The sequence below is a fragment of the Microtus pennsylvanicus genome, chromosome 7 (assembly GCF_037038515.1).
Source record: "Microtus pennsylvanicus isolate mMicPen1 chromosome 7, mMicPen1.hap1, whole genome shotgun sequence".
In the NCBI taxonomy this organism is placed as follows: domain Eukaryota; kingdom Metazoa; phylum Chordata; class Mammalia; order Rodentia; family Cricetidae; genus Microtus; species Microtus pennsylvanicus.
In genome coordinates this window covers 63,059,311-63,072,352 of record NC_134585.1, presented here as the reverse complement: position 1 = coordinate 63,072,352, position 13,042 = coordinate 63,059,311, and the positions used below count along the sequence as shown (strand labels likewise).

The window sequence follows — 13,042 nt, the reverse complement described above, 5'->3', positions numbered from 1 at the left end:
GGTTATTGAATGTGCTCTTGCACTGGTACCTACCCATCTCTTCCTGCAAGGGGTACAGGTAGGGCCTGTGCTTCAGGGGATCTGTCTTCCTCGAATTGCTGCAGGTTATGCCGGTGATTTAGGTGATCACTCTTCCTCCTGGTGCTGGCATTACCATACTTTTGGTAATTGCTGATTCAGCTCTGGGGGGCTTCTCTACATGTGCAGTCTGGGCCAAGGCTCAGGTGGTCTTAGGTGCAGTGGAGGATGGTTGCAGGTGTGGGGAGGCTGCTCTGGGGTCTCTGAGGTTTGGTCGTTGGGGGTGAAGAAAGAGATGTGCCTCCAGACCCTAGGCCCTGAAGAACTGGGTCTTCCCGCCAGGAATCCAGATACTCACCTCTTCAGGAGCAATCAGGGTCAAGGCTCTGCTGGTCACAGATATGGTGGAGATGATTGTGGTATGAGGAGGCTGCTCCCAGTTTTCTGGGGCTTCTTATTTATTTTAATCTTTCTTCTTATTTCTTGACTTTTTTTGGAACCAAGAGATCTTGTCATTCACAATTTTTAGTCTATCTCTGGCCATGGTTTGCCTTCTTCTTGCCTTTCTAAAGGGCTTGGGACCTAGGCATCTGTCAGCCACTCTTCCACTGATAGTTCATGTGTTACAGTGTGTACCAAAGTGGGACAGGCAGCTTCTTAAACAACCAATCTCCAAACTCACAGTACAGTGGGACTCTGGATTATAGGCAAGAATATTAATTTTATTTTATGATCCTCCTGTTACTTTAATAGAATCGACATGCCCTTTCCTTAACTTAAATTTGAGAGTTTTTGTCTTCCAAGGAAATAGCACATAAAACTTGTTCTCTAAGTGTTGTTATAAATATGCTAACAACTTCTCTTAATAAACATCGACTGCATGAACCCTTCTGGTTTTTGTTGGACAATCTGTTATCCCTCTGCACTGCTTTTATCTATTGCAAGCAAGCTCTTCAAGTTCCACATTATCAGATTCTGTGTTTCTTCTGCTAGCAAGAAGAACAGAAGGGTACCTCCTGTCATTATGGCACTTAGGGATAATGTCTGTTACAGATAGGAATGTGTCCATCCACAACACTACTGAGTATGTGAAGTCCAAAGCAATGGCTAGTTTCTTACCCTGTATAGTAGCTTACCATCTCACAATTGAGAAATGTTACAATGTTTTCCTCACCAAAAACTCTTTGTGGAAGACAGATTGAAGAAGGCTCAAATCCTAGTTCACAATATTGGAACATATCCTTATTATTTTCTAAACGTATGTTTGGAAGATATATACACTTGCATTATTACTATGACTGTGATAGTCCACTAACATTTTGTGACCAGATTTTAAAGATGCTAAATATCTTAATGTTTCCTTGTAGCAAAGTATCATAATCCCCAAACAACATATTAAAAGCAGTCTTAAGCACTTTTTACAAACTTTGGGGGGACTATATGTTAATCATAAACACAGAAGCCGTTACACTTGCACAGATTTCTTCATATTTTAATTTCACAGTACCTCTCAAGCCCTAGCGACTTGTACTCTGTACTCTTCTGTGTAGCAACATGACCTCACTCAGTATTAGAATGGTCTCTCTACATTGGACTTCCTGATCACCTTTCTTCTTTTATCTTTCCCTTTCAACATGGAAGGTCCTATGAATTCGGGAACTTTAGGCAATACTCCCAAAACTTTTTGGAAAGGCCTAATTTGTAATATTCCAGAAAAATACAAATGAAGTCAGGAAGATATTTTGTATTTTAAAATTCCCTCAGTGTCTGACTGACATTTAATTTCCACAGTCCTTTTTCTCTTTTCTGGGGTGTTTTCAGTGTTAAGATGTCATAACAAATAGACCTAGGCTCTTTGAACCCTGTCCCACCAAAGCTACCTTCACCCAGGCGTGATTCTTATCTTGAGGTACACCTGTTCTCCAGTGGAGGATTTGTCCCTAAACTCCAAGAAAAAGTGACAGTGTGGGATTCTAAGCTCATGCTAGCTGGGCTGAGGTAAAAAGGAGTTTGGGTAGGCAAATATTGATGAGTAATTGATGAGCATGTACTACCTAGAAGATGTTATGGGTATTTGATTTATTTACAAAAGAAAAATAAAATAACCCTATATTCATTATTGTATTTTTAAGTATTGTCTTCACCACCATCATCCTATTAACACCAAAAAAATGTAAGAAAAACATGATGTTAACAGTAATGTTTTATATTGAATCAATTTAGAGCCACAAATGTGACATTCTTGTTTTTTTCGGTTCTGCTCTGAACTGGAAATTTTCTTCTAAAGAATAATCACTTAAATTAATCTTTGAAGGTGAACAGTAAAAAGAGTTATAATGGACCAAGGAGAATTTCACAGGAAATGATGGAGTCAGTTATGACTATGTGGAGAGAACACAAGGTTTGAAGACAGTCACAGATGGCTCAGGATCTTGACTCGAGCACAGACAATATTTGACCTTGAGAAACAAATATGAGCTCACAATATTGGAACTCTCTAGTAGTACTCTTGAGCAACAATATGTTAGTTGACCTTGATGATTATAAGGATATAATCATGTGATCCCTTTTAATGTTAGAAGAACTTTGTTCTCACAAAGAATCTGTAAAACACTCAGAATGGCCACAGTATGTGGAAGTTTTCTTAATTCTCCATCTGCCTCTAATACTGTTTTTTGAGGGGTTTTTTTTTCTTGTATTGTGTGGTAAAAGACTTTGAGAACCCAGAAGCCAAGACAGAGATAGACTAACAGATGGAGAAAGACTTTGGCAGAAATAGGGGTTAATGGAGTTTGGAGCCAAATAAAGGAATCCTTACTCCCCCTCTGCTACTGGCATATTCCCAATGCCATCCCCTAAGGGGGAAAATTGCTCTGCAAGGTGCAAGAATAATATATTTTGCTATACAGATTTTTCACTGCGAGTCTTCCTCTAGCACATTAGGTTGACAATTAGTGCTTCATTATCCTCCCATCTTATAAGGGAATACAGGGCATGCTAAGCATCCAACAGTGCACATTGCAAATATATATAGACCACAGCTTCCTTGTTGCTTCTCAGATTTATATGCTAAAAACATATTTAATATTAAAACAAAATTATTATTCCAAAAGTCCCTCCTTGTTGTTAGATTTTATATTTATTATCTGTAAGTATGACCATTATTAGTATATATTCATAACACATTTCACTTAAACTTTGTACTTCACTGGTGGTCTTGTTGGCATTTGGAAACTGTAAAATTGAAGAAGAGATGATAGAACCTGAAGGTCAATAGCATAGAGCCTGGTTCGTATTGCTGTAGTTTGTATCTGCATCTAATATTACTATGAGTCAGTTTGGGCAGGTTACTAACCCTTGGCTATTCATCAGCAGAATGGGAATGATGTGACAGCAGAATGCTTTGTGGATTTCTGCATTAGTGTTTGTATAACACCTAAACTTGTGTCAGAGCCAGGAGTGCATACCTGTAATCACTGCAATCCAGAGGCATGGGCAGTAGGATCTTGAGTTTGAGCCCAGCCTTGGCTAAATAGTTAAATCCTGTCTCCAAAAAAGAAAGAAAGAAAGGAAAGAAGAGAAAAAGAAGGGGCAGGGAAAGTTGTCAGACATGGATACATACTATAACATAGATGCCTATTTTTGATTTTTTGCTTGTTTGTTTTATCTTTTTATTTTTAAGTGAAAATATTTTGGCTATTTCTTTATAAAATATGCAACATCATACACATTTTCTAGGAGAAAGGAATCCATTAGGTTAACAGTATTTTTGTAATGGTCAGGATTGTCTTTGAAATTCTGGTGAATGGAACATATATGTCATCATATATGTTCTGGCTTTGATATGATGGCTCAGCTTAAACATACAAATCCATAAGTTGCTCTTTAAATAGAAGTGTGAGTTTTCTGCTTTTCCTGAACAACTGAGTCATGGGCTAGAATGCATGCTCGTGTGTGTGTGTGTGTGTGTGTGTGCGCGCGCGCGAGCACATAAGAATGATGTGAGAATGATGACATACACATGACATGAAAGCAAAAGAAGGCTATTTGAGTTGAGGGAGGTAAATTTTATGACTAGAAAGAATGTGCTTTTTATAAAAGTAGTGGTTGTTCTTTGCTTGACATAGATTTGGCAACTTCTTTCAAGGTTTGTTATGCATTTTTTTTCTCCTGCCCAGAAGTAGAATTTAATGAAAGTGCTAGAGGCTTCTTTATTTAGAATGTTCTTTGCCTAAGTCTTAAGATTATGGTATACCATACTGAAAATGAAGCTATAATTAAAAACAAATACCACATGGTATCCTTGAACAAACATATCATCTAAATAATCTAGTTCCTAAAGTGGATGACCTGTGTGATTCTAAGACTTTCAATCACTGGACAGTATCTAAGGAACTCTTGGTTGATCTCTCCCTAAGATAGTATTCAAAGGTCATTCATAGGTCTCTTAATGTTCTGGACAGTGTCTAAGAGATTGTCAGGTCACTCTCTGCCCCTAACCCTAAGTCTGAGTTTAATTATATGCTAAAACTAAGAAAATACTAAGTTTCAGAAAAATACTATAGTTATATAACATGAAAATCTTGTACATGCTCCTGCATACATGCCCACATTTCATGTTCTATTTCCCTATTCTCTTATCTACAAATGTATGTATCTCTCAGAGTGAAACTGACCATTATTCTGGGTCTTTTCTACTCTTTTCTCACTAGTTTTCCTAATTAAGGAAGGCCATGCTATTTTATTTCTGTCTTGGTATCTCACAGTCCTGAGGGCATGAAAAAATTTGGCACACATATTTGGTTCTTTGTTTCTGAAGAAGAAAGTCCATGATTGCTGTTGATAAATATTAGCTTAGCCTAGTACCTGACTAGGACAGGCATGTCTTGTTTATAAGATGTAACTGTAGGTTTCTCTCCCATTCACCAGTTCATGCATAACCATTCTGAGGCTTACTATTAATTACAAACTGATTGGCCTGTTATCTCATGCTTATTATTAATTAACTCTTAAAACTTAAATTATCCTATTTTATTATTTCATATTTTACTACAAGGCTTATGGCTTGTTACTTCAAATCTTGCTTTTCTGGCATCTGCTGGCATCTCTCAGATTCTGCCTTCCTTTTCCAAATCCAAATCTTTGTTTGGATTTTCCACCTGGCTCTATTCTGGCTGGCTATTAGTCAAATCAGCTTCTTTACTAACTAATGGTAATAAAATATATTCACAGCATACAGGAGGGCATCCCACATCAGTAGGAGACATAGTCATTGTATATGCTATCATCAATAGCTGATTTGTGCCTACTCAACCTTGCACATCTGTGTGAGGTACATTTTACTGACTTAGCCCACCGCATAGATCTCAGAGTCAGGAGCACCTTGCCAGGACTCACTGCTGTGCTTTTATGTATCTGTCCCTCCATGGGGGTGGGGTTGGTTCCCTTGCTTTTCTTCCCAGGCTCCCCACCTATTTAGCTGGCATGATCATAATTGACTGCACCTTAGTATTAAATAAGATTGAATAATAAGTATTTAAAACATCATTAAGTACAAGGTAAGCTTTCATTAAATGCTGATAATAAATGATAGCAGTGGTTTAACTCATATATCATTAATGACCTTTCTGAGGACAAAATGTGACATTAAGAAAAATTAATAAATTCTAAACAAAAATGTGGAGAGAGCCTATCAGGGTAGAATGTGAAGTGCCTCTCTTTCATCCTTGAATAAGTATAAAACCAAATACTTTCTTTCAGGTGACCTGGGTATCCACAGTGGAGAAGAACTGCAGCTCACCACCACAATCACCCATGTGGATGGACCAACTGAGATCTACAAGTTGACCCGTAAAGAAGCACAGGAATAGGATGCTATGGTGCTGCACTGGGCTAGAATTGTTTCTCTATCCAGCCCTTCTCTAGAGTGGAGAGCCTACTATATATGCCGAGTTTAGTGAAAAGTGGATGCCTAGTGCTTCTTAGGTATGGTTTCTTAGACCAGTGAGTGGACATTTGTCTGATAACTTCGGACAGTGACTTTTGCAAAACTTCTGCTACGAATATATCATGTGTGATAACAAAAACTGGTATGACCCATTGTTTGTGGTCATTGTTAAATTAGTGACCTAACAACATATGTAGCAGGTGGGTTAGTGACACTCATATGGAAGGGTATATTCTTTGGGATGGTTTAATAGGATCTATATTGGGTAGATTACGACTTTTTATTTCCTGTTTTTGATTCTGGGATGTGTTTAAACATTGTTTGTAGTCCAACATTTGCTCATGTGTTAGCCTTTTCACCCTCCTCCATGGATACTTCTTTTTATCTTATTTATATCACCAAGTATCCAACTGAGTTATTATTTAAGTTGCCGTACGAATATTCCAATTTTTTTGTTTTGTTTTTTGTGTCTTACTACAAAATAATCAAATTTCATGAGAAGTTCTATTATTCTGGAGGGATTTCAGCTTTGAAACCAAATCTGTGTATCTGGTACTAATATGTCTGTGTGTTAGATGTGGATTTTGAGAAATATTTGCTAAACTACCGAAGTAGGATTTCTGTTATTAAACAACTTTTGGGTCATAAAAGCCTTTTTAACTACTTGCTTAAAATGTGTTTTCATTTGAATAAAACGAATGTAAATATGCTCTCCTTGCTGCTGCAGCAATGTTCAGGTATGCGGATTTAAGTTTCCCTGGATCATAGAGTAGCTTGCTGCTGGCAGAAATATTGACTATCTGTTCCTGGAGGTTTCTGTAGCAGGTATTAAGACTTTCTAGGCTAGCAAAGAATAGGTGAAGTATCAGATGGTTTAGACCCTCATGCACACTGATCTTATTCCTGCATCCACTAAAACCTGATATTGGTTTTGTTTGTTTGTTTGTGCTTTTTTAATGATAAAGAAGCTACATGGCAGATAGAACACTAGATCCTGAATTTAGAAGGTGATTTCCTATCAAAGGTCTCTCACGCACTAGTCATGTGACCTTGTTCAAGATATCTGACATGGCTATTTTCTCACTTAGCATTCATAAAGTGTCATTGTGTGCCAAGTCACAGTGAAAAATAATGTACGTGGAAATGCTTCATCAGTTATACATTCACATAAATAGATTCCCTTTGCAATGTAACAATAATTCCATGAGTGTCATTTTTAGATAATGCTGACTGAATTGAAGTTGGTGATATATTCTTTTAAATTCACATACCTGGCAAATCCCACCCTAGGATTTTTCTAACTTTGGCTAGAACAATGATAAACAGTGACAGAAAAAAACCACTTAGGTTTTGACTATTGTTTTTATGCTAACCTGGTAAATGTTGAATAAGTATGTGGTCTATTGTATACAGCATTTACATACTAATCTCACACCCAAGTATAAAGTATCAAGTATACCTTGTTCTATGTTTATAGTATGGAAGATAAACTTCAAGCACTATAGTGACTTCCCCTTCTTGAAGATGGAGTGAGGTGTCTATTCTTTTTTTTTTTTTTTTTTTTTTGGTTTTTCGAGACAGGGTTTCTCTGTGGCTTTGGAGCCTGTCCTGGAACTAGCTCTGTGGACCAGGCTGGTCTCGAACTCACAGAGATCTGCCTGCCTCTGCCTCCCGAGTGCTGGGATTAAAGGAATGTGCCACCATCGCCCTGCGAGGTGTCTCTATTCTTTGGGATGGGATAAGAGCCTGAGAAAGCATCAAAGAAGTATTACTTTACCCAGGGCCAAGTGATAGAGGGTATAACATTAATAAAGTCATAGAAGCAATGTAATATCGAGAAGATCTGAGTAAGTTTGAATGTCAAGCCTAGATAGTATTTAGAAAGACAAAAGATGAGTCCTGTGCCCTTGAAGCCAGAATACAAATGATTTTCAACGTCATAGTAAGAGTTATCAGACAATTGCAAGTTTTATGCAGAGAAATAGTATGGTTAGAATCACCTCTGAAACCTCTTGATGGACCCATAAATAAGATCACAGGCTAGTCAGGCAGCATTAGAGAATGTGGAGAAGTGAGGATTACTTTGGAGAAACAAAGCAGACATAGTTTGAGTGTTCTGAATGTGAACTTCTTCAAGAAGCATAGAGCAGAGTCAAATTTCAGGTCCTTGTTAAACATGGGACTAGCAGTTCCTCTATCACAAATATAGATTCCTGATAGATATATCAGTATGTCTATGAATAGTAGAAGCCAAGTTTACCTTGAATAGGACATTCCTAGCATAGTTAATGGTTCCCAGGAAAAGTTGTATCCACCCCAAAAAGAATTGACTTGTGGAGAGCTCTAATGAAGCTCTGCTTTAGGGACTTATGTTTTGCCCTAAAGTAGATTCATTTACAAGTCCTGGAACTTAGTCTCTCTCATTAAAACCATAGGCAGTATATCCTAGTACCATTTGAATTATTCAGGGAGTCAGATCAAAGAGCATGACCTTGTGATTAGGTCCATAAAGTATGGACAACATTTTTGGCTGGGCAAACCAGCAGAAAAGGTCTAGCACAATAGGAATGAGGAAGATTTCATGTTTGTCTAGATGGAGTTTTAACTATCACTTCACAGAGGAAACAATGAACAGAGTGTCCGTGGCAGACTTAGCCACCACTGTCATCAAGAATGAGAAGTCTGCCTGGGCAGAGCATCAAAGCATCACATAAGGCTATCAGTAGTGTGCACACAAGCACATTCAATGGGGGAAAAATGAGATAGGTTAAAAGTGTAAACGCTGAGCAGAGAAGCAGAGCAGAGTCAATTGATGGACATTCTGAGCAGTAAGAAGGAAGATGACTCCTCTGATTGGAGTCATAAATAAGGCACTAATTTTGAAATCTGAGGCCATTCGTTAAGGAAAGATGAAACAAAACCCAGAGAATATCAGTGATTAGGAGGAACTTTAAATAAGTTGATGAGTTATGTCTGAAAGATTGAAAAGATACTCTCAGTGTATACAGTAGAGAAATACTAGGTGGACAGTGAAGGAGAAAATTGAGGTCAAAAGGAGATAGATTGTTTGTAGTTCTTCCTGAAACCTCAGTTTTAAGGAGGCAGGTAAAACCTAGCCAGCTCCTGTCAGTAGAAAGTGTCTTCGAAACTCCTCAAGAAGTGAGAAAAGACTATAAGAGACAATCAGATCAGGAAACCAGAAAAAAAAAATACCCATGGGTACCAGTTTACAGACACATCACTGTAAAAATAATTCTTACATTACCTTAAAGGATATTGCCCAAAAGTATAAAAGATTAATGTTATCTGCCTATAAAATTAAAGAACACCAATGTATTCAAAGTAGAAAATAAAATCACTTCCATTTGTGTACTGGGGTTTTGTATTTATGTTATACTTACATTTTCCCCTTTGGAGATGGGAATATGCATCAAAATGAAGTAAGTGGTTCTATGTACGACTCTTGTGTAGGTTAATCATTCCTCAGAACTGAGATAATTCACTCTAACAATTCTAGTGCCTGAGTTCAGGCCATACCGAGCCTCTTTAGGCACTTCCTCCTGTCTGGTAATCACTGAGGCTAACAGAAGTAGAAAGATTCTTTTTCCCCATGGGTAATGAATGGATGCAGAGAAATAGGCACCTTGTAAAGAAATTGTGTACACAGCTGCCTCAGAAGTAGCTATTTTAGTGTATGACCTTTGGTCAGTAAATGGTGAGTGAGCACATTTCATTGGTCCTGGTGTCACTCTGAATGATACATGGGCCAGTGTTCTTCAGTACTGCCTTCTTGATTTAGGTTGACTTTTTCTAGCAGGCGTTCATCCTCAGGTGATGAGGTCAAGTTTCCTTGCATGCTGACTGTCACAAATATGCCTTTTTACCTTTATCCCTCAGGATCATTTTTATTCTGACATGTTTACAAGAGTATTTCTGGCTTCTATAAGTGTGCATACATTGTATATTACTTTTCTGTTGCTGAGATAAAACAAAACAACAAATATGGTTTATAGAAGGAAATTTTAATTTTGGTTTCCTGGTCATGGTGGAGAGGAATGTCAGGAATCAGCAGCCATGGTGACAGGAACAAAAACCTGGGAGCTCATATCTCAACCATAAGCACAAAGTAAAGAGAGAACTAGAGTAAGGTTTTAAGCTCTTAAAACTGGCCTTCAGTGAAATACTAACTCCTGCGAGGATGCCCATCCTAACCCTCCATAAGCAGATCTACCACCTGTATTTAAATTTTATTTCTCATTTAAGCCACTGCCATCTATCTCTCCCAAGAACTGGTTGCTTTTTTGTTTTAAAGGAATTTCTTGGTTTGTGACTACATTAGCTTCTTTTTTGCTGACATCAGAGGGATTTTCCAGGAATATTTAAACTATTTTGTGCAAAGAGTTTCCTCTTTTTCTTACCAATGCTTTTAAATCTTAGAGTTAGGAATGTCTCTCAGTGTTTGACCATGTGTTTTCTTTTTGACTTTTCATTTTTCTATTGAGAGGTCCTTTCCATCTTTCCATGTACACTCCTTTAGACACAGTTTCCAGACAGTTTCACTGTTACTGCTTATTAACTTCAGTTTTTTTCTCATTTTTCCAAAATGCTACACTAAGAATGAAGTAGTGTTCTGACTGGAACAGATCAGTGTGCAAATAACACTTCCTGTACTAAGGACCAATGCCCAAAGGTTTTGTCTGTTTCTCATGACTTGTGACTATGTCCCCACTAACAAATTTAGATTTAATATTGCCATCAATACTGTGTAGTAGGATTCCCCTCTGTATGCTGTGAATATCATTGGTTAATAAAGAACCTGTCTTGGGCCTGTGCTGGGCAGAATAGAGGTAAGCAGGGAAAACTAAACTGAATGCTGGGAGAAAAAAAAAAGCAGAGTCAGAGAGATACCAAATAGCTGCCACCGGGAAGAGACAAGCTGGAACCTTGGCAGTAAGCTACAGCCATGTGGTAATACACAGACTAAATTAAAGGTGTAAATTAAATTAAGATGAAAGAGCTACGCCATTTCGTGGACGCCAGGGCATTGAGAGCATCTGCGGAAGCAGATCGCGAGGGTGCGGGTGGGCCTCGTCGGAGTGTTGGGATTTGAACTGCGGTTCTCGAACCCAGGATCTCGAAATGCATCGTGATTCCTGTCCATTAGATTGTAAGGTGTATGTAGGTAATCTTGGAAACAATGGGAACAAGACTGAATTAGAACGGGCATTTGGCTATTATGGACCGCTCCGAAGTGTGTGGGTTGCTCGAAACCCTCCTGGCTTTGCTTTCGTTGAATTTGAAGATCCCCGAGATGCTGCTGACGCTGTCCAAGAGCTAGATGGAAGAACATTATGTGGCTACCGAGTAAGAGTGGAGCTGTCGAATGGTGAGAAAAGAAGTCGGAATCGTGCCCCCCCTCCCTCTTGGGGTCGTCACCCTCAAGATGATTGCCGTAGGAGGAGTCCTCCACCTCGGCGAAGATTTCCAAGAAGGAGAAGCTTCTCTCGAAGCCGGAGCAGGTCACTTTCTAGAGATAGGAGAAGAGAGAGGTCTCTGTCTCATGAGAGAAACCACAAGCCATCTCGATCTTTCTCTAGGTCTCGTAGCCGATCTAGGTCAAATGAAAGGAAGTAGAAGACCAGTTTGCAAAAGAAGTGGTGTACAGGAAGTAACTTCATTTGACAGGGGTATGTACAGGAAATTCAAGTTTTGTTTGAGACTTCATAAGCTTGGTGCATTTTTAAGATATTTTAGCTGTTCATGTTCCCTTAAGCAAGATTGAATTTGCTTTGAACTTTAGTTTTTCATAGACTGAAATAAACCTAGATCCTGCCCAGTTAAAGTGTGATGTACTAATGATAAACCACTGATGGAAATTGAAAAAACTAGTTTCTTAGCAGGATTACAGTCGGGAGCTGTGGGTGAAATGATAAGCAGTCTGTAAAAGCTGCTGTTAACACAAGTTAACAGGGAAAGGGTGGGAACTGCACTCTGAAGACTTTCAAAGAGGTTCCTCACTGATTGCTATCTATGGAGGAAGCTGTTTGTAACATTCTTTATTTGGAAATGGAAGACTAAGTTACCAGTTGGTTTAAGGGTACATTGTAGAGCTGAACCTTTGAGTTACTGTGCAAGATTTTTTTTTTCATGCTGTCATTTGTAATATGTTTGTGAGAATCCTTGGGATTAAAGTTTTGGTTACAAATAAAAAAAAATGAAAGAGCTAGAGACACCTAGGATAAAGAGGACCCGAGGAAACAAGCTACACCAGGAGCAGAAGCCAGGGATAAATCCAGTCATGGGAGCCAATCCAGCCCCAGAACACTGTCAGATCAGGACTGAGCCAGCAACCAGATCCAGAGTCAGTGATCTCCACCAAAACAGGTCCAACTCCAAACCAGGGACTTCTGCAGGAGGATATCCAGACCAAGATTTACAGAAACAGATCAAAGCCAGCAGCCTATGCCAAAGTAGGCCTGAGACAGCAAACTCCAGGGGAGCAGACCAAAGCACAGGAACACTGAGCTATCTCCAGGAATAGGAATAACCAATAAATAACTAGAACTGTGACACTGACTGTACCACAAGGAACAAGCATCTGAGCTTTGGATTCACTGGCACCTAGAACATTATTCAACAGAATCTCAGACAGCCCCAACCATACCTATAGGAGAAAAAGATAAGTAGAAAAAGTAAGATCACATGCTACACCACAATGAGCAACACAATACCAGTAAAACCTAAACACCCTACAAAAGCAAGGCCTGAACAACCAAATATGGATGAACCAGAGGAAAATGATCTAAAAAGTAACCTCAAGAGACTGTTTGAAATTCTTAAAGATGAAATGAGAAATTCCCTTAAAGAAATGGAGAAAAAAAACAAACAAAAATTTGGAAGATATTAGCAAATCTTAAATCTTAATTAAAACCAAGAAAAAGAAATCAAACATATAAAAGAAACTATTCAGGACTTGAAAACAGAGGCAGAAACAATAAAGAAACACAAGCCGAAGAAATTATAGAAACAGAAATCATGAGAAAAAGATCAGGAAACACAAATGCAAACATAAACAGC

General features: G+C 38.5%; 1 protein-coding gene and 1 pseudogene across 1 annotated transcript in view; both read left to right on the top strand.

The window, feature by feature from the left end:
* Wls (Wnt ligand secretion mediator) overlaps positions 1-6,628 on the top strand; it is a 96,045-nt gene extending 89,417 nt beyond the window's left edge. The window contains exon 12 of the mRNA XM_075980986.1: positions 5,779-6,628. Coding sequence (XP_075837101.1) covers positions 5,779-5,888 — 110 coding nt within the window. The 3' untranslated portion in view covers positions 5,889-6,628. The remainder of the gene's footprint in view (positions 1-5,778) is intronic.
* A 4,363-nt stretch (positions 6,629-10,991) lies between these two features.
* On the top strand, positions 10,992-12,185 carry LOC142854765 (serine/arginine-rich splicing factor 3 pseudogene; annotated as a pseudogene).
* Positions 12,186-13,042: the final 857 nt, after the last annotated feature.